This window comes from Cervus canadensis, chromosome 4 (genome assembly GCF_019320065.1).
Source record: "Cervus canadensis isolate Bull #8, Minnesota chromosome 4, ASM1932006v1, whole genome shotgun sequence".
Classification (NCBI taxonomy): Eukaryota; Metazoa; Chordata; class Mammalia; order Artiodactyla; family Cervidae; genus Cervus; species Cervus canadensis.
This window is the reverse complement of record NC_057389.1, coordinates 99,120,664-99,141,281: the sequence shown is the minus strand read 5'-3', so window position 1 is coordinate 99,141,281 and position 20,618 is coordinate 99,120,664. Positions and strand designations below refer to the sequence as shown.

At 56.4% G+C, this 20,618-nt stretch overlaps 1 protein-coding gene across 2 annotated transcripts in view; it reads right to left on the bottom strand.

Moving 5' to 3' along the window:
• Positions 1 to 1,015: 1,015 nt before the first annotated feature.
• Positions 1,016 to 20,618, bottom strand: part of OBSCN (obscurin, cytoskeletal calmodulin and titin-interacting RhoGEF) — a 170,682-nt gene continuing 151,079 nt past the window's right edge. For both annotated transcript variants that reach the window (XM_043467097.1, XM_043467098.1), the window contains 18 exons: positions 19,755 to 20,027; positions 19,084 to 19,350; positions 17,932 to 18,198; positions 17,555 to 17,818; positions 16,980 to 17,243; positions 16,196 to 16,459; positions 15,611 to 15,874; positions 14,951 to 15,214; positions 12,706 to 12,969; positions 11,295 to 11,558; positions 9,020 to 9,283; positions 7,608 to 7,871; positions 5,350 to 5,613; positions 3,937 to 4,200; positions 3,352 to 3,615; positions 2,311 to 2,574; positions 1,724 to 1,987; positions 1,016 to 1,200 (listed from right to left, as the gene is read on the bottom strand). In XM_043467097.1, the coding sequence (XP_043323032.1) occupies positions 1,031 to 1,200; positions 1,724 to 1,987; positions 2,311 to 2,574; positions 3,352 to 3,615; positions 3,937 to 4,200; positions 5,350 to 5,613; positions 7,608 to 7,871; positions 9,020 to 9,283; positions 11,295 to 11,558; positions 12,706 to 12,969; positions 14,951 to 15,214; positions 15,611 to 15,874; positions 16,196 to 16,459; positions 16,980 to 17,243; positions 17,555 to 17,818; positions 17,932 to 18,198; positions 19,084 to 19,350; positions 19,755 to 20,027 (4,673 nt within the window). In that variant the 3' untranslated portion in view covers positions 1,016 to 1,030. The remainder of the gene's footprint in view (positions 1,201 to 1,723; positions 1,988 to 2,310; positions 2,575 to 3,351; positions 3,616 to 3,936; positions 4,201 to 5,349; positions 5,614 to 7,607; positions 7,872 to 9,019; positions 9,284 to 11,294; positions 11,559 to 12,705; positions 12,970 to 14,950; positions 15,215 to 15,610; positions 15,875 to 16,195; positions 16,460 to 16,979; positions 17,244 to 17,554; positions 17,819 to 17,931; positions 18,199 to 19,083; positions 19,351 to 19,754; positions 20,028 to 20,618) is intronic.

Below are 20,618 nucleotides of genomic sequence, written 5' to 3'. Positions count from 1 at the left end.
TCAGTCCTTCCAATGGACATTCAGGACTGATTTCCTTTAGGATTGACTGGTTTAATATCCTTGCAGTCCAAGGGGACTCTCAAGAGTCTTCTCCAAAACTACAGCTCAAAAGTATTAATTCTTCGGTCCTCAGCTTTCTTTATGGTCCAAATCTTTATGGACTGAATCATGTCTCCCCTCAAATTTATATACTGAAGTCTTAACCCTCAGGAACTAAGTATGTGAATTTATTTGGAAATAAGGTTTTTGTAGAGGTAATTAGGGTAGAATGGAGTTACCGGGAGGGTGACTAATTCAAATTGACTTATAAGTGTTCCTATAAGAAGAGATTAGAACACAGGACACACAAAAGGATAACCAGGTGAGGACAAAGAAAGAACACGGCCAGCTACCAGCCAAGGAGAGAAATCTCCTGCGGACACCTTGATCTTGGACTTCCAACCTCCCGGACTATGAAACAATAAATGTGTGTTGTAAGTCACCTGTATGTGATATTTGCTACACAGCCCAAGTTTTCTGAGACACAGCTCTTTAGAGGTTGCACACAATCTCCAAGGTCAATCAAACGCTGTCTGATTAGCACAACACAGGAGGGCTTGGCCTGTCCGCCACCTGCTCCCTGAACTGCCAAACACCACACCTCAGTCCTGCGGCGCAGCTCTGTCACCAGCATGAACGACCCCACCGCACACCTGGGGCCCGGAGCCCACACACCCCCTCAGCCTCAGCGTGGCTGAGGGCCGCTGTCTAAACCATAATGCCTGCTTGCTGGTGCCTCCCTGAGGGTGTCCTTGCACCACGCACCCCTGGGGTCTGCACCCACAGGGCCTACATAGGGTTGGCCAGTGTTTTTGTGAAAAGGATTGTAACCCTGAGCCAACAGTGCGCTGGGAGAACACGTTCCGAATGGCAGAGGGAAGTCACGAGCGTGGCCACGTGCAGTCTTTACCCGTGACACCAGTGTGGCCGAGGTGCTCTCCTGCCCACACACCCCACAGGGTCCACCACGACCAGGCCACAGAGCTCCAGCTCACACGCGGCCCCGTCCTGCCCCAGGCTCACTACGCTCTGTATGTGAGGAGCTCAGGCCCCTTCCTCCACTCCACAGGGCCGCCTTGCTCAGCTCACAGTGCAGGGTGGTTGTGGCCCCTTCTGAGGCCTTTTTGTTCCTCAGGTGCTTTGTGAAACTGGTGGGCAGGACTGGGCAGAAAGACAAACACGCAATCACAGTAGGTGAACACGCAGAGAAGACACGAGGTAAAAAGAACCAAGGAAACACGAAACCCAAGTGGACATGGGCCATGCTCGGGGTGGGCCAAGAACACGCCGTGGGTGGGGTTTCCCTCAGCGCCCCTTCAGGGGATGCCTCGGGCCTCAGACGTGGCATTCAGCTGACAGGCAGGGCTGGGCGCACCAGTAACATGGACACCATGAGATTCTCTGGAGAACTGTTGGGAAGGAAGTGACAGGGTGGAGGAAAGGACTCAGACTCGGACACGACAACAGAGGAGTGTCAGTGGCGACACAAATGGTGGGAAGTGGGTTAAATGCCGGCTTCTTTTGGTTCACACATCAGCACAGGAAGGTGAAAGAGATTCCACAGTCTTCTGGAAACAGGCGGCATTGACACAGGGAGGGAGCATGGACTGAATACAGAAGGACGCCGTGAAGTCAGTAACTGGACAACAAAGCACAGCTCTGCTTGGCCACACACGGTCTTTACCCCTGACGGTGAGCGTGGCTGAGGTTTTCTCCTGCCCGCACACGCACGAGTACTCCCCAGCATCCTCCATGGTTAGGTCACGGATCTCCAGCTCATACATGGCTCCCTCCTGCCTCAGGCTCACTCTGTCCCCGGCTCTGAGGGTCTCGGGCCCCTTCCTCCACTCCACGGGGGCCGCCTTGCTCAGCTCACAGTGCAGCTTGGCTGTGGCCCCTTCCACGGCCTCCTCCTTCCTCAGACCCTTTGTGAACTTGGCAGGCAGGGCTGGAGATGGGCAGACAGACACAAACACGATCACACTCTCTGAACGCACAGAAGCAGCAGGATGTGGACAGTGCAGAGAAGACACAAACCCCAGCTGGACGCGGCCCACCTGCTGGGGGTGGACACACACCGTGACTGTGACTTTAAAAGGTCCAACCTGCACATGTGCTGCAGAACAGACGGGAACACGGCAGGGAGACAAGGTAACTATGGGAGGAAAGGGAGCAGGACAGAGGGAGAGCAGGGCAGGAGAGGGAACTGGGAGCGGAGCGATGACTGGCAGCCACCAAACGCCAGTCCATGTGGTCACGCGTGGTCTTTACCCCTGACGGTGAGTGTGGCTGAGGTCTTCTCCTGCCCGCACATGCACAAGTACTCCCCAGCATCCTCCACGGTCAGCTCACGGATCTCCAGCTCACACACGGCTCCCTCCTGCTTCACCCGCAGTCTGTCTCCAGTTCTGAGGGTCTCGGGCCCCTTCCTCCACTCCACAGGGGCCGCCTTGCTCAGCTCACAGTGCAGCTTGGCTGTGGCCCCTTCCACGGCCTCCTCCTTTCTCAGACCCTTTATGAACTTGGCAGGCAGGGCTGGAGATGGGCAGAAAGACACAAACACTATAATGCTCTCTGAACCCACTGATTAGATAGGTCCTGGACATCACAGACAAGACACAAGACCCAGTTGGACACAGGCCACAGGCTGGGTGTCCCAGGTGCACACACTGGACCGTGGCCCCCTCGGCCCAGTCCGCTCAGCGTGCCCATGACCCCTTCCACAGACCCCTCAGGCCTCACATCTGTGAATCTGGTGAGCAGGGCAGGAGAGGTTAGAAGGTGTAGAGAACATCTGATTCTCCAGAGCTCACTGGGGGACAGGATGGGACAGGATGGAGTGAAAGATGCAGACCCCAACAGGATGCAGAACAGAACGTTCAGTGACACGAGGGGTGGGAAGCAGCTCAGAGGCTGGTTCCCTGCAGTTTACACAACAGCCCAGGAAGGAGGAAGGAAACCCACAAAGTTACGGGAAGAAGGGGGCTACCCTGGTGGCCCAGTGGTAAAGAATAAGCCTGCCATGCAGGAGACGCAGGAGACACAGGTTCGATCCCTGGGTCGGGAAGACCCCCTGGAGGAGGACATGGCAACCCACTCCAATATTCTTGCCTGGAGGATCGCACAGACAGAGGAGCCTGTTGGGCTAAGGTCCATAGGGTCCCTAAAGAGACACAACTGAAGCGACTCAGCACTGCACGTGGGGAAACGGCGATGCTGAGACGCGGAGGGAAGGTGGGACAAGTGCAAGATGCCATAAGTCGGTAACTGGACACCAAAGCACAGCTCTGCTTGGCCACACGTGGTCTTTACCCCTGACGGTGAGCGTGGCTGAGGTTTTCTCCTGCCCGCACATGCACGAGTACTCCCCAGCATCCTCCACGGTCAGGTCACGGATCTCCAGCTCACACATGGCTCCCTCCTGCTTCACTCGCAGTCTGTCTCCAGTTCTGAGGGTCTCGGGCCCCTTCCTCCACTCCACGGGGGCCGCCTTGCTCAGCTCACAGTGCAGCTTGGCTGTGGCCCCTTCCATGGCCTCCTCCTTCCTCAGACCCTTTGTGAACTTGGCAGGCAGGGCTGGAGACGGGCAGACAGACACAAACACTATAATGCTCTCTGAATACACAGAAGCAGCAGGATGTGGACAGTGCAGAGAAGACACAAACCCCAGCTGGACGGGGCCCACCTGCTGGGGGTGGACACACACCATGACTGTGACTTTAAAAGGTCCAACCTGCACACGTGCTGCAGAACAGACAGGAACACGGCAGGGAGACGAGGTAACTATGGGAGGAAAGGGAGCAGGACAGAGGGAGAGCAGGGCAGGAGAGGGAACTGGGAGCGGAGAGGACGGGCAGACACCAAACGCCAGTCCATGTGGTCACACGTGGTCTTTACCCCTAACGGTGAGCGTGGCTGAGGTTTTCTCCTGCCCGCACACGCACGAGTACTCCCCAGCATCCTCCACGGTCAGCTCACGGATCTCCAGCTCACACACAGCTCCATCTTGCCTCAGGCTCACTCTGTCCCTGGCTCTGAGGATCTCAGACCCCTTCTTCCACTCCACAGGGGCCGCCTTGCTCAGCTCACAGTGCAGCTTGGCTGTGGTCCCTTCTGGGGCCTCTTCCTTCCTCAGACCCTTTACGAACTTGGCAGGCAGGACTGGAGGTGGTCAGAAAGACACAAACGATCATGGCTTCCTGAACTCACAAAAGCAACAGGATACAGAGAAGACACAAAACCCAACTGGACTTGGACCACCTGCTAGAGGTGCCAGTATGCACCTTGACTGTGACCTTAAAAGGTCCCACCTGCACACGTGCTACAAAACAGACACGGAACATGACAGGGAGAACAGAATAATCATGGGAGGAAAAGGAGCAGGACAGTGAGTCAGCAAGGCAGAAAAGGGAACTGAGGGCAAAGAGATGATTATGGTGTTGTTCAGTGATTAAACTGTGTCCAACTCTTTGCAACCCCGTGGAGTGAAGCATGCCAGGCTTCCCTGTCCTTCACCATCTCCTGGAGTTTTCCCAAATTCATATCCATTGAGTGGGTGATGCCATCCAACCATCCCATCCTCTGTCATCCCTCTCTCTTCCTGCCTTCCATCTTTTCCCGCATCAGGGTCTTTTCCAACGAGTTAGCTCTTTCCATCAGGTGGCCAAAGTGCTGGAGCTTCAGGTGGGCAGCCACCAAACGCCAGTCCAGGTGGTCACATGCAGTCCTCACCCCTGACAACGAGCCTGGCCAAAGACCTCTCCTGCCCCCACACACTCCCCTGCAACAATTATAGCCAAGCCATGATCCCCAGCTCACACGCTGCCCCATCCTGCCGCAGGCACAGTCTTATTTCCATCTCTAGGGTTTCGGCCCAATTCTCCAGTCCTCATGGACCACCCTGCTCAGCTCACAGCACAGTATGGCCGTGGTCCCTTCCGTGGCCTCTTCATGGTTCAGACCTTTTGTGAGCTCGGCAGGCAGGGCTGAGGAGGGCTACGAAGTCACTGAGAACATGACTCTCAGGGTAACTCTCTCCAGGACACAAAACCCCACAAACGGCAAAAGACCACAGTACAAACAAGTAAAGAGATGCACAGATGGTAACGGAGGCAAACGTCCCAGACGGAACAGAAGACACACAGCAGTGGACATTGACATCTACTGAACGAGGAGCCCAAAGCCAAGAGACATCTGCAGGGACCCAGGTGAAAAGACAGAAAAAGTCACAGAATCCTACAGTGGAGCCAGTGACAGAGACCACACGCAAACATGAAGCCACAGGTCCCTGTGGCCTCTGATGGCCTTTACCCTTGACGGTGAGCGTGGCTGAGGTCTTCTCCTGCCCACACACGCAGGAGTACTCCCCTGTGTCCTCCACGGTCAGGCCACGGATCTCCAGCTCACACACGGCTCCCTCCTGCTTCAGGCTCACTCTGTCCCCGGCTCTGAGCATCTCAGGCCCCTTCCTCCACTCCACGGGGGCCGCCTTGCTCAGCTCACAGCGCAGTGTGACCGTGGTGCCTTCTGTGGCCTCCTCCTTTTTCAGGCCCTTTGTGAACTTGGTGGGCAGGGCTGGGCAGGGTCAGAGTGACAAAGGAAACATCAGAGTCTCTGGAAAATGTAGGGGATCAGCATGTGGACACTTGACAATGGAACAGTCACACGTTGGAGCAAATGAGGAATAAAAGCTTAGGCCCACAGACATATGGGTAGGTGGCTGTGCTGGGGCGGAGTGTGTGCAGAGGACAGACAAACCAGCACGGACATGGACTCCTCAGGGAGGACCTCACGGCATGGACAGAACATGGAAATGGCCACAGTGCCCGCAGAAAGTGATGATAAATTGGAACGGATGTCCTCCAGCATCTTCCATGGCCCAGCTTACACCACACCACGGCCATGGCCCCCTCCAGGCCTTATTCTTTAGTGACTTTATGATCTTGAGGGATATAGCTGGGAACGGAGATACAAATAGAGCTACCTAAACTATCCCACATGTCTACCCCAGCATACCCCCCTTGTCAGCTCCTACTGCTGCTGGGGCCAGAGCCCAGGGCTGACAGGGCCTGAAAAGCACAGACAGAACAAGGAGCACCATGGCCAGAAGGGAAGCAGAAGCCACCCCACTCCTGCCCTGTCGCCCTGGAGTAGGAGTCCCTGGGGTCTGCACATTCTGAGAAGCCGCTCTCTTGGACTGCTTGTGGCTGGTTAACTTGAGCGCTCTGCAGGCTTGCTCAGTCGCTTCAGCTGTGGCTGACTCTTCAGCTGTGTCTGACCCCATGGACTGTGGCCCGCTAGGCTCCTCTGTCCATGGCATTTCCAAGGGAAGAATACTGGGGTGCATTGCCATGCTCTCCTCCAGGGGTTCTTCCCAACCCAGGAATCAAACCTGAGTCTCTGATGTCTCCAGCACTGGCAGGCGGGGTCTTTACCACGAGCGCCACTGGGTTCTTTGGTCCTCGGCCCTTGGTGGTGCTTCCTCCCTGCAGTGGAAGCTGCTCCTGACTGTGTGGCAGGCCTCCAAGCCCACACCCCTTGTGGTCTCCTGGCGAGTCTGAACAGTGTGGGTACCAGTGTCTCTGTGCTAGAGATGCTATGCTCCACTCATGAAGTTCATTCATGAAGGTGGCATCGTGGCCTGATCTCTGCCCAGAGATCTGAGTATCTGTGTTCACAATGGCCCTGGCCAGCCTCGGAATCCTCTTCTTTACTGTTCCACCTTGTCTCATGAGTTCACCCCAACAGGGCCCAGAATGTGAGGCCTCTGTACACCTTTTGCTCTGGGAGGTCACATCACACCTTGACAGAAGACCTTCTATGGTAGCGTCTAGAGTCAGCTCACCCACCACAGATGCCAGACACTGACCCCGAGCCCAGGGTGGGTGCCCACCTGCCTTCCTGGATCTGGCTCTGCTCCCCAGTGTGGTGGCCCGTCCCTCCTTCCTCTCCTCCCGTGGTCAAGCACTGTCCACTCCAGTCTACACCTAGACCTCACCTCCCGTCTTACCTCCGCCTCACCTCCACAGCCAACTCTCACTCTCATTTCACTTTCACTTCAAACGCCACCTCACCTCCACATCCACGTGTCACCTCCACATCAACCCAAACTCCAGCACGTCTCCCCCTCCCCCACACCCCGCACTCACCTCCCATAACCACCAGACACTGGACAGAGGACCCCAGGCCCTCCCCTCATGGCTCTCTCACAGACTTCCCTCTCAACACCCCGTCAACACCCCACCCTCAAGGGCCACGCTCTCATCCACCTCCCAGCATCTCTCCTGTCATGTTCCCTCGAGAGGACTGCAATTCTGTGCTTTTCCTATGTGGCTGCCTGCCTCCTCTTTCTCAGACACGAGCCCCTGAGGACAGTGAGGACCTTATTCTCGGCTTGTTATCTGAGGTGGGCATTAGAGAAGGGAGGGAGACTGTGGAGACTCCCGCTCCAAGAGTGCAGGAGATACACAGAGACACGAAAGACTGCAGACAGACAGGGTGGAGCTGGAGGACACATTAAAGCCCGCAGACACGAAGCCTCTGCTCCACAGGCTGCACGGGATCTTTACCCCTGACGGTGAGCGTAGCTGAGGTTTTCTCCTGCCCGCACACGCACGAGTACTCCCCAGCATCCTCCACGGTCAGCTCACGGATCTCCAGCTCACACACGGCTCCCTCCTGCCTCAGGCTCACTCTGTCCCCGGCTCTGAGGGTCTCGGGCCCCTTCCTCCACTCCACAGGGACCGCCTTGCTCAGCTCACAGTGCAGTTTGGCTGTGGTCCCTTCCGTGGCCTCTTCCTTCCTCAGACCCTTTATGAACTTGGCAGGCAGGGCTGGAGACGGGCAGACAGACACAAACACGATCACGCTTCCTGAACTCACAGAAGCAAGAGGATACAGAGAAGACACAAAACCCAACTGGACTTGGACCACCTGCTAGAGGTGCCAGTATGCACCGTGACTGTGACTTTAAAAGGTCCCACCTGCACACGTGCTACAGAACAGACACGGAACATGACAGGGAGAACAGAATAATCATGGGAGGAAAAGGAGCAGGACAGTGAGTCAGCAAGGCAGAAAAGGGAACTGAGGGCAAAGAGATGATTATGGTGTTGTTCAGTGATTAAACTGTGTCCAACTCTTTGCAACCCCGTGGACTGCAGCATGCCAGGCTTCCCTGTCCTTCACCATCTCCTGGAGTTTTCTCAAATTCATATCCATTGAGTGGGTGATGCCATCCAACCATCTCATCCTCTGTCATCCCTCTCTCCTCCTGCCTTCCATCTTTTCCCGCATCAGGGTCTTTTCCAATGAGTCAGCTCTTTCCATCAGGTGGCCAAAGTGCTGGAGCTTCAGGTGGGCAGCCACCAAACGCCAGTGCAGGTGGTCACATGCAGTCCTCACCCCTGACAACAAGCCTGGCCAAAGACCTCTCCTGCCCCCACACTCCCCTGCAACCATTATTGCCAAGCCATGATCCCCAGCTCACACGCTGCCCCATCCTGCCTCAGGCACAGTCTTATTTCCATATCTAGGGTTTCGGCCCAATCCTCCAGTCCTCATGGACCACCCTGTTCAGCTCACAGCACAGTATGGCCATCGTCCCGTCCGTGGCCTCTTCATGGTTCAGACCTTTTGTAAGCTCGGCAGGCAGGGCTGAGGAGGGCTACGAAGTCACTGAGAACATGACTCTCAGGGTAACTCTCTCCAGGACACAAAACCCCACAAACGGCAAAAGACCACAGTACAAACAAGTAAAGAGATGCACAGATGGTAACGGAGGCAAACGTCCCAGAGGGAACAGAGGACACACAGCAGTGGACATTGACATCTACTGAACGAGGAGCCCAAAGCCAAGAGACATCTGCAGGGACCCAGGTGAAAAGACAGAAAAAGTCACAGAATCCTACAGTGGAGCCAGTGACAGAGACCACACGCAAACATGAAGCCACAGGTCCCTGTGGCCTCTGATGGCCTTTACCCTTGACGGTGAGTGTGGCTGAGGTCTTCTCCTGCCCACACACGCAGGAGTACTCCCCTGTGTCCTCCACGGTCAGGCCACGGATCTCCAGCTCACACACGGCTCCCTCCTGCTTCAGGCTCACTCTGTCCCCGGCTCTGAGCATCTCAGGCCCCTTCCTCCACTCCACGGGGGCCGCCTTGCTCAGCTCACAGCGCAGTGTGACCGTGGTCCCTTCTGTGGCCTCCTCCTTCTTCAGGCCCTTTGTGAACTTGGTGGGCAGGGCTGGGCAGGGTCAGAGTGACAAAGGAAACATCAGAGTCTCTGGAAAACGTAGGGGATCAGCATGTGGACACTTGACAATGGAACAGTCACACGTTGGAGCAAATGAGGAATAAAAGCTTAGGCCCACAAACATATGGGTAGGTAGCTGTGCTGGGGCGGAGTGTGTGCAGAAGACAGACAAACCAGCACGGAAATGGACTCCTCAGGGAAGACCTCACGGCATGGACAGAACATGGAAATGGCCACAGTGCCCGCAGAAAGTGACGATAAATTGGAACGGATGTCCTCCAGCATCTTCCATGGCCCAGCTTACACCACACCACGGCCATGGCCCCCTCCAGGCCTTATTCTTTAGTGACTTTATGATCTTGAGGGATATAGCTGGGAACGGAGATACAAATAGAGCTACCTAAACTATCCCACATGTTACCCCAGCATACGCCCCTTGTCAGCTCCTACTGCTGCTGGGGCCAGAGCCCAGGGCTGACAGGGCCTGAAAAGCACAGACAGAACAAGGAGCACCATGGCCAGAAGGGAAGCAGAAGCCACCCCACTCCTGCCCTGTCGCCCTGGAGTAGGAGTCCCTGGGGTCTGCACATTCTGAGAAGCCGCTCTCTTGGACTGCTTGTTGCTGGTTAACTTGAGTGCTCTGCAGGCTTGCTCAGTCGCTTCAGCTGTGGCTGACTCTTCAGCTGCGTCTGACTCTTCAGCTGTGTCTGACCCCATGGAGTGTGGCCCACTAGCCTCCTCTGTCCATGGCATTTCCAAGGGAAGAATACTGGAGTGCATTGTCATGCCCTCCTCCAGGGTTTCTTCCCAACTCAGGAATCAAACCTGAGTCTCTGATGTCTCCAGCACTGGCAGGCGGGGTCTTTACCACGAGCGCCACCGGGTTCTTTGGTCCTCGGCCCTTGGTGGTGCTTCCTCCCTGCAGTGGAAGCTGCTCCTGACTGTGTGACAGGCCTCCAAGTCCACACCCCTTGTGGTCTCCTGGCGAGTCTGAACAGTGTGGGTACCAGTGTCTCTGTGCTAGAGATGCTATGGTCCACTCATGAAGTTCATTCATGAAGGTGGCATCGTGGCCTGATCTCTGCCCAGAGATCTGAGTATCTGTGTTCACAATGGCCCTGGCCAGCCTCGGAATCCTCTTCTTTACTGTTCCACCTTGTCTCATGAGTTCACCCCAACAGGGCCCAGAATGTGAGGCCTCTGTGCACCTTTTGCTCTGGGAGGTCACATCACACCTTGACAGAAGACCTTCTATGGTAGCGTCTGGAGTCAGCTCACCCACCACAGATGCCAGACACTGACCCCGAGCCCAGTGTGGGTGCCCACCTGCCTTCCTGGATCTGGCTCTGCTCCCCAGTGTGGCGGCCCGTCCCTCCTTCCTCTCCTCCCGTGGTCAAGCACTGTCCACTCCACTCTACACCCAGACCTCACCTCCAGTCTTACCTCCGCCTCACCTCCACAGCCAACTCTCACTCTCATTTCACTTTCACTTCAAACGCCACCTCACCTCCACATCCACGTGTCACCTCCACATCAACCCAAACTCCAGCATGTCTCCCCCTCCCCCACACCTCGCGCTTACCTCCCATAACCACCAGACACTGGACAGAGGACCCCAGGCCCTCCCCTCATGGCTCCCTCACAGACTTCCCTCTCAACACCCCGTCAACACCCCACCTTCAAGGGCCGCGCTCTCATCCACCTCCCAGCATCTCTCCTGTCATGTTCCCTTGAGAGGACTGCAATTCTGTGCTTTTCCTATGTGGCTGCCTGCCTCCTCTTTCTCAGACGCGAGCCCCTGAGGACAGTGAGGACCTTATTCTCGGCTTGTTATCTGAGGTGGGCCTCAGAGAAGGGAGGGAGACTGTGGAGACTCCTACTCCAAGAGTGCAGGAGATACACAGAGACACGAAAGACTGCAGACAGACAGGGTGGAGCTGGAGGACACATTAAAGCCCGCAGACACGAAGCCTCTGCTCCACAGGCTGCACGGGATCTTTACCCCTGACGGTGAGCGTAGCTGAGGTTTTCTCCTGCCCGCACACGCACGAGTACTCCCCAGCATCCTCCACGGTCAGCTCACGGATCTCCAGCTCACACACGGCTCCCTCCTGCCTCAGGCTCACTCTGTCCCCGGCTCTGAGGGTCTCGGGCCCCTTCCTCCACTCCACAGGGACCGCCTTGCTCAGCTCACAGTGCAGCTTGGCTGTGGTCCCTTCCGGGGCCTCTTCCTTCCTCAGACCCTTTATGAACTTGGCAGGCAGGGCTGGAGACGGGCAGACAGACACAAACACGATCACGCTTCCTGAACTCACAGAAGCAAGAGGATACAGAGAAGACACAAAACCCAACTGGACTTGGACCACCTGCTAGAGGTGCCAGTATGCACCGTGACTGTGACTTTAAAAGGTCCCACCTGCACACGTGCTACAGAACAGACACGGAACATGACAGGGAGAACAGAATAATCATGGGAGGAAAAGGAGCAGGACAGTGAGTCAGCAAGGCAGAAAAGGGAACTGAGGGCAAAGAGATGATTATGGTGTTGTTCAGTGATTAAACTGTGTCCAACTCTTTGCAACCCCGTGGACTGCAGCATGCCAGGCTTCCCTGTCCTTCACCATCTCCTGGAGTTTTCTCAAATTCATATCCATTGAGTGGGTGATGCCATCCAACCATCTCATCCTCTGTCATCCCTCTCTCCTCCTGCCTTCCATCTTTTCCCGCATCAGGGTCTTTTCCAATGAGTCAGCTCTTTCCATCAGGTGGCCAAAGTGCTGGAGCTTCAGGTGGGCAGCCACCAAACGCCAGTGCAGGTGGTCACATGCAGTCCTCACCCCTGACAACAAGCCTGGCCAAAGACCTCTCCTGCCCCCACACTCCCCTGCAACCATTATTGCCAAGCCATGATCCCCAGCTCACACGCTGCCCCATCCTGCCTCAGGCACAGTCTTATTTCCATATCTAGGGTTTCGGCCCAATCCTCCAGTCCTCATGGACCACCCTGTTCAGCTCACAGCACAGTATGGCCATCGTCCCGTCCGTGGCCTCTTCATGGTTCAGACCTTTTGTAACCTTGGCAGGCAGGGCTGAGGAGGGCTACGAAGTCACTGAGAACATGACTCTCAGGGTAACTCTCTCCAGGACACAAAACCCCAAAAACGGCAAAAGACCACAGTACAAACAAGTAAAGAGATGCACAGATGGTAACGGAGGCAAACGTCCCAGAGGGAACAGAGGACACACAGCAGTGGCCACTGACATCTACTGAACGAGGAGCCCAGAGCCAACAGACATCTGCAGGGACCCAGGTGAAAAGACAGAAAAAGCCACAGATCCTACGGTGGAGCCAGTGACAGAGACCACACGCAAACATGAAGCCGCAGGTCCCTGTGGCCTCTGATGGCCTTTACCCTTGACGGTGAGCGTGGCTGAGGTCTTCTCCTGCCCACACACACAGGAGTACTCCCCTGTGTCCTCCACGGTCAGGCCACGGATCTCCAGCTCACACACGGCTCCCTCCTGCTTCAGGCTCACTCTGTTCCCGGCTCTGAGCGTCTCAGGCCCCTTCCTCCACTCCACGGGGGCCGCCTTGCTCAGCTCACAGCGCAGTGTGACCGTGGTCCCTTCTGTGGCCTCCTCCTTCTTCAGGCCCTTTGTGAACTTGGTGGGCAGGGCTGGGCAGGGTCAGAGTGACAAAGGAAACATCAGAGTCTCTGGAAAATGTAGGGGATCAGCATGTGGACATTTGACAATGGGACAGTCACACGTTGGAGCAAATGAGGAATAAAAGCTTAGGCCCACAGACATATGGGTAGGTAGCTGTGCTGGGGCGGAGTGTGTGCAGAAGACAGACAAACCAGCACGGAAATGGACTCCTCAGGGAAGACCTCACGGCATGGACAGAACATGGAAATGGCCACAGTGCCCGCAGAAAGTGACGATAAATTGGAATGGATGTCCTCCAGCATCTTCCATGGCCCAGCTTACACCACACCACGGCCATGGCCCCCTCCAGGCCTTATTCTTTAGTGACTTTATGATCTTGAGGGATATAGCTGGGAACGGAGATACAAATAGAGCTACCTAAACTATCCCACGTCTACCCCAGCATACGCCCCTTGTCAGCTCCTACTGCTGCTGGGGCCAGAGCCCAGGGCTGACAGGGCCTGAAAAGCACAGACAGAACAAGGAGTACCATGGCCAGAAGGGAAGCAGAAGCCACCCCACTCCTGCCCTGTCGCCCTGGAGTAGGAGTCCCTGGGGTCTGAACATTCTGAGAAGCCGCTCTCTTGGACTGCTTGTGGCTGGTTAACTTGAGCGCTCTGCAGGCTTGCTCAGTCGCTTCAGCTGTGGCTGACTCTTCAGCTGTGTCTGACCCCATGGACTGTGGCCCGCTAGGCTGCTCTGTCCATGGCGTTTCCAAGGGAAGAATACTGGAGTGCGTTGTCATGCCCTCCTCCAGGGTTTCTTCCCAACTCAGGAATCAAACCTGAGTCTCTGATGTCTCCAGCACTGGCAGGCGGGGTCTTTACCACGAGCGCCATTGGGTTCTCTGGTCCTTGGCCCTTGGTGGTGCTTCCTCCCTGCAGTGGAAGCTGCTCCTGACTGTGTGACAGGCCTCCAAGTCCACACCCCTTGTGGTCTCCTGGCGAGTCTGAACAGTGTGGGTACCAGTGTCTCTGTGCTAGAGATGCTATGGTCCACTCATGAAGTTCATTCATGAAGGTGGCATCGTGGCCTGATCTCTGCCCAGAGATCTGAGTATCTGTGTTCACAATGGCCCTGGCCAGCCTCGGAATCCTCTTCTTTACTGTTCCACCTTGTCTCATGAGTTCACCCCAACAGGGCCCAGAATGTGAGGCCTCTGTGCACCTTTTGCTCTGGGAGGTCACATCACACCTTGACAGAAGACCTTCTATGGTAGCGTCTGGAGTCAGCTCACCCACCACAGATGCCAGACACTGACCCCGAGCCCAGGGTGGGTGCCCACCTGCCTTCCTGGATCTGGCTCTGCTCCCCAGTGTGGCAGCCCATCCCTCCTTCCTCTCCTCCCGTGGTCAAGCACTGTCCACTCCACTCTACACCCAGACCTCACCTCCCGTCTTACCTCCGCCTCACCTCCACAGCCAACTCTCACTCTCATTTCACTTTCACTTCAAACGCCACCTCACCTCCACATCCACATGTCACCTCCACATCAACCCAAAGTCCAGCATGTCTCCCCCTCCTCCACACCTCGCGCTCACCTCCCATAACCACCAGACACTGGACAGAGGACCCCAGGCCCTCCCCTCATGGCTCTCTCACAGACTTCCCTCTCAACACCCTACCCTCAAGGGCCGCGCTCTCATCCACCTCCCAGCATCTCTCCTGTCATGTTCCCTTGAGAGGACTGCAATTCTGTGCTTTTACTATGTGGCTGCCTGCCTCCTCTTTCTCAGACGCGAGCCCCTGAGGACAGTGAGGACCTTATTCTCGGCTTGTTATCTGAGGTGGGCCTCAGAGAAGGGAGGGAGACTGTGGAGACTCCTGCTCCAAGAGTGCAGGAGATACGCAGAGACACGAAAGACTGCAGACAGACAGGGTGGAGCTGGAGGACACATTAAAGCCCGCAGACACGAAGCCTCTGCTCCACAGGCTGCACGTGATCTTTACCCCTGACGGTGAGCGTGGCTGAGGTTTTCTCCTGCCCGCACACGCACGAGTACTCCCCAGCATCCTCCACGGTCAGCTCACGGATCTCCAGCTCACACACGGCTCCCTCCTGCTTCACCCGCAGTCTGTCTCCAGTTCTGAGGGTCTCGGGCCCCTTCCTCCACTCCACAGGGCCCGCCTTGCTCAGCTCACAGTGCAGCTTGGCTGTGGCCCCTTCTGTGGCCTCTTCCTTCCTCAGACCCTTTATGAACTTGGCAGGCAAGGCTGGAGATGGGCAGACAGACAGAGACTCTCAGGCGGCCTGTACACACAGGTGAAGCAGGAAGTAGGCGGTACACAGAAGACACAAGACCCAGCTGGACACAGGCCACAGGCTGGGTGTCCCAGGAGCACACGCTGGACCACGGATGGAGGAAAGGACTCAGACTCGGACACAACAACAGAACAGTGTCAGTGGTGACACAAATGGTGGGAAGTGGGTTAAATGCCGGCTTCTTTTGGTTCACACATCAGCACAGGAAGGTGAAAGAGATTCCACAGTCTTCTGGAAACAGGCGGCATTGACACGGGGAGGGAGCATGAACTGAATACAGAAGGACGCCGTGAAGTCAGTAACTGGACAACAAAGCACAGCTCTGCTTGGCCACACACGGTCTTTACCCCTGACGGTGAGCGTGGCTGAGGTCTTCTCCTGCCCACACACACATGAGTATTCTCCAGCATCCTCCACGATCAGGTCACAGATCTCCAGCTCACACACGGCTCCCTCCTGCCTCAGGCTCACTCTGTCCCCGGCTTTGAGGGTCTTGGGCCCCTTCCTCCACTCCACGGGGGCCGCCTTGCTCAGCTCACAGTGCAGCTTGGCTGTGGCCCCTTCCACAGCCTCCTCCTTCCTCAGACCCTTTGTGAACTTGGCAGGCAGGCCTGGAGATGGGCAGACAGACACAAACATGATCACACTCTCTGAACGCACAGAAGCAGCAGGATGTGGACAGTGCAGAGAAGACACAAACCCCAGCTGGACGGGGCCCACCTGCTGGGGGTGGACACACACCGTGACTGTGACTTTAAAAGGTCCAACCTGCACATGTGCCGCAGAACAGACGGGAACACGGCAGGGAGACGAGGTAACTATGGGAGGAAAGGGAGCAGGACAGAGGGAGAGCAGGGCAGGAGAGGGAACTGGGAGCAGAGAGGATGGGCAGACACCAAACGCCAGTCCATGTGGTCACGAATGGTCTTTACCCCTGACGGTGAGTGTGGCTGAGGTTTTCTCCTGCCCGCACACGCACAAGTACTCCCCAGCATCCTCCACGGTCAGGTCACGGATCTCCAGCTCACACACGGCTCCCTCCTGCCTCAGGCTCACTCTGTCTCCAGCTCTGAGGCTCTTGGGCCCCTTCCTCCACTCCACAGGGGCTGCCTTGCTCAGCTCACAGCACAGCTTGGCTGTGGCCCCTTCTGTGGTCTCTTCCTTCTTCAGACCTTTTGTGAACTTGGCAGGCAGGGCTGGAGATGGGCAAAAAGACACAAACACTATAATGCTCTTTGAACCCACTGATGAGATAGGTCCTGGACATCACAGAGAAGACACAGGCCACAGGCTGGGTGTCCCAGGTGCACACGCTGGACCACGGCCCCCTCAGCCCAGTCTGTTCGGCGTGCCCGTGACCCCGTCCACAGACCCCTCAGGCCTCATGCCTGTGAATCTGGTGGGCAGGGCAGGAGAGGTTAGAAGGTGTGGAGAACGCCCAATTCTCCAGAGCTCCCTGGGGGACAGGACGGGACAGGATGGAGTGAAAGATGCAGACCCCAACAGGATGCAGGACAGAACCTTCAGTGACACAAGGGGTGGGAAGCAGCTCGAGGCGTGTTTCTCACGGTTCTTGCACGTGCCAGGAAGGAGGGAGGAATGTCATGGGAAGAGGCTAAGACTGAGATGAGGAGGGAAGGTGGGACGAGTGCAGGGAGATGCCATGAAGTTAATAACTGGACACCAAAACTCTGCTTTGCCACACATGGTCCTTACCCCTGATGGTGAGGGTGGCTGAGGTTTTCTCCTGCCCACACACACACAAATACTCCCCAGCATCCTCCACCACAAGGTCATGGATCTCCAGCTCACACACGGCTCCCTCCTGCTTCAGGCTCACTCGGTCCCCGGCTCTGAGGGTCTCAGACCCCTTCCTCCACTCCACGGGGGCCGCCTTGCTCAGCTCACAGTGCAGGGTGACTGTGGCCCCTTCTGTGGCCTCCTTGCCTCTCAGTCTTCTTGTGAACTCGGCAGGCAAAGCTGAGGACAGAGAGACATGAATATCAGAGTCTTGGAGAACTCTGAAGGCAAGGCATGACAAGACACAGAAGAAGACAGACGCTCCCACAGGACACAGGACAGAACCTGCAGGGACATAAGAGCTGGAACGCAGCTCAGAGGCTGGTTTCTCGTGGTTCACACAACAGCCCAGGAAGGAGGAAGTTCTGGGGAGTTACGGGAAGAGGGTGACGCTGAGACGAGGAGGGAAGGTGGGATGAGGGCACGGAGATGACACGAAGTCAGTAATGGACACCAAAGCACAGCTCCTCCTGGCCACACGTGGTTTTTACCCCTGATGGTGAGCGTGGCTGAGGTCTTCTCCTGCCCGCACACACATGAATATTCTCCAGCATCCTCCACGGTCAGGTCACGCATCTCCAGCTCACACACGGCCCCGTCCTGCCTCAGGCTCACTCTGTCCCCGGCTCTGAGGGTCTCGGGCCCCTTCCTCCACTCCACGGGAGCTTCCTTGCTGAGCTCACAGTGGAATGTGGCCGTGGTCCCTTCCACGACCTCCTTGCTTCTCAGTCTTCCTATGAACTCAGCAGGCAGAGCTGCAACAAGGTCCAATGGACACAGCACATCACCTTCATCCTCCCACAAAGGATGAAAGGGGTGGGGTGGGACTGCGTGGTGTCACGTGGGCAGAGTGGCTGAAGATGCTTACCCTTTACGGTGAGCCTGGCCGATGTCATCTGGTCCCCAAAACTGCAGAAGTACTGCCCGCTGTCCTGAGGCCGCAGGTCTCGGACCACCAGCTCCAGCACGGTCCCGTCCTGTCGCAAGCTGTACTTGCCTCCAGGCTGCAGAAGCTCATCCCCACGCCGCCACTCCACAGGCCTGACCACGGATGACAGCATGCAGCGCAGGGTGGCAGCACCCCCCTCCAGCACCTCCACGTCCTTCAGACCCTCTCGGAACTGCACTGGCCGAGCTGTGGACAGTCATGAGCTCAGTCAGTATAGCCCACATGGCTGAGGGTGGTGGAGGGCAGCAACCAGCAGAGGCAGGCAGGCCCACCTCACTGTCTGCATAGGGGACTAGGGATGGGGACCTCGAGACCTCTGCCTATCCAGGAGGGTGAGCCAAATGGCACGAAGCAGAGGAGGGTGGGGTGTTACGGGCGACATTTAATCCCCCAATTCACCTGCTGGAGCCCGAACCCTCAGGACCAAAGAATGCAGCCATATTTGGAGATAGGGGTCTTGAAAGAGATGATTGAGTTAAATTAGGTCAGTAGAATGGGTCTTACTCCCATATTATTGGTGTCCTTACAAGAAATGGAAACTAGCACACAGATACACACAGAGGGATGACCAGGTGAAGACACAGGGAAAAGATGGCCATCTATAAGCCCAGGAGAGAGGCCTTAAGGGAAACCAGGCCTACAACACCTTGATCTCAGACTTCTGGTCTCCAAACCTAGGAGACAATAAATGTCTGTATTTAAGCCACCCAGTCTGTGGCATTTGGTAGCCAGGCCAAGCCAACTGAGATGGAGATGAGCCAAGCCAAGAGAAGGGAGACATGGCAATGTAAGCACACAGATAGTCAGCAGTGAAGTTAAAAAAAAAAAGACTGCTGGTCAGAAGACCAGGAGAGGCTGAGAGAGGCTTTCAGGAGCAGAAGAAACCCAGAGACAGGGCAGCCAGCGGGCAGAGTGAGATCAACGAACAGGGGGACAGAAGGAGCCTTAGGACACCCTGCACCCACACATGAAGAGGACAGAGAGCGTCCTGGAGTCGCCCTGGCCCTGAGCATGGCGAGAGTGTCAGGAGTGTGGCTGGAGGCCACCCAGCACCACTCTCCCGGGGCTCACCATGGACCCTGACAATGGAACTGCTCCAGGCGCCCGCAGTCTCACACTTGTAGCGCCCGCTGTCCTGCAGGGTGGTCTCAGTGATGACCAGCTGGGCCCGGCGGCCCTCATAGGTCAGCTGGCACCGGGCCGATGGCCGCAGAGGCTTCCCATCCTTGGTCCAGCACACAGGGCTGTCTGAGGCAGAAGTCTCGCAGACCAGGGTGAGATCCTCCCCCTCTGTGACTGTGGCATCCGTGAGCCCCTGGGAGAAAGCACTTGGCTTCTCTGCAGACAGAGAGGGATGCGTAAGACTGTTGGGGGCTCCTGCAGGAGCAGCCCCTGGTCTTGCTACACACCAGCAACACTCCTGGTCAGTGCCCACCTGCCCCCACACCCCCATTCTGGGCTGCAGACAGGACTGCTGGGAGAACAGGACAGGCTCTATGTGGCCCCGCCCCCACACTGACCTTGGGTTCACCTCTGCATGCCATGTACAACAACATGTCTTCAAACAGCACCACTCAGCCCTGGGATCCAAGGCTCCAGCCCAAGAGAAGCCTATGGTGCCTTCCGTCTCTGTGAGCCCCAGGGCCTCACCCAGGAGATGGCCAAGCCACTGCCTTGAAGTTGCATGCTCAGCCATATGGACTGGCCCCCACCATGCACTGGGCGCTGGGCCCGCAACCTACCTGTGACCTGCAAGGCAGCTGAGGTTCGCTGGTCGCCTGCCTCAAAATGGACCGTGCCCGAGTCCTTGAGCGCCAGCTGCCGCAGGGTGAGCACGTGGTAGCCACCGGGCTGGGCCTCGATCTCATTGAGTTCATTGGCAGACAGGGGTGTCTTGTCCAAGAACCAGTGGACAGGCCTGTAGTCGGCAGGGGAGATGCGGCAGCAGAAGGTGGCCGAGGAGCCCTCCTGCACCTCCACATCCTCCAGGTCCTCTGTGATGAGCACTTTCTGGCCTGCAGAGACACAGACGGGCACGTCAGGGGCCCCCTGGACAGCTGCCAAGGGAAACAGGGTGCTCCCCAAGGCCTGATCTGGGGCGGGCGCTCAGCAGGGAGCGAGCAAATGCCTCTAACAGAAAACATTAAGTGGGTCTGAGCTGAACGGTCCAGGCCCACCAGTGAGCCCTCAATCCACCTCTCGGGTCTTTCTGCAGAGCACCCAGGCTGACCCACAGCATGGCCCCTCCCCAAGCTGTGCTCCATCCATTGTCCCTGTCACAGAAATTACCCAATGCCATTCAGTTCTGTATTAACAGAAGTGTGGGGGAAGAAAAGAGAATGTGGCTATGATAACATTTAAATTGAATGACTTGGAGGACTAACATGAATTTCTAGAAAAAAAATTTGTTTTTGCTGCTGTCTTAGGTTATGCGAGCAAATTTGGAAAACTCAGCAGTGGCCACAAGACTGGAAAAGGGCAGTTTTCATTCCAATACATAAGAAAGGCAATCCCAAAGAATGCTCAAACTACCACAATTGCACTCATCTCACAAACTAGTAAAGTAATGCTCAAAATTCTCCAAGCCAGGCTTCATCAATACGTGA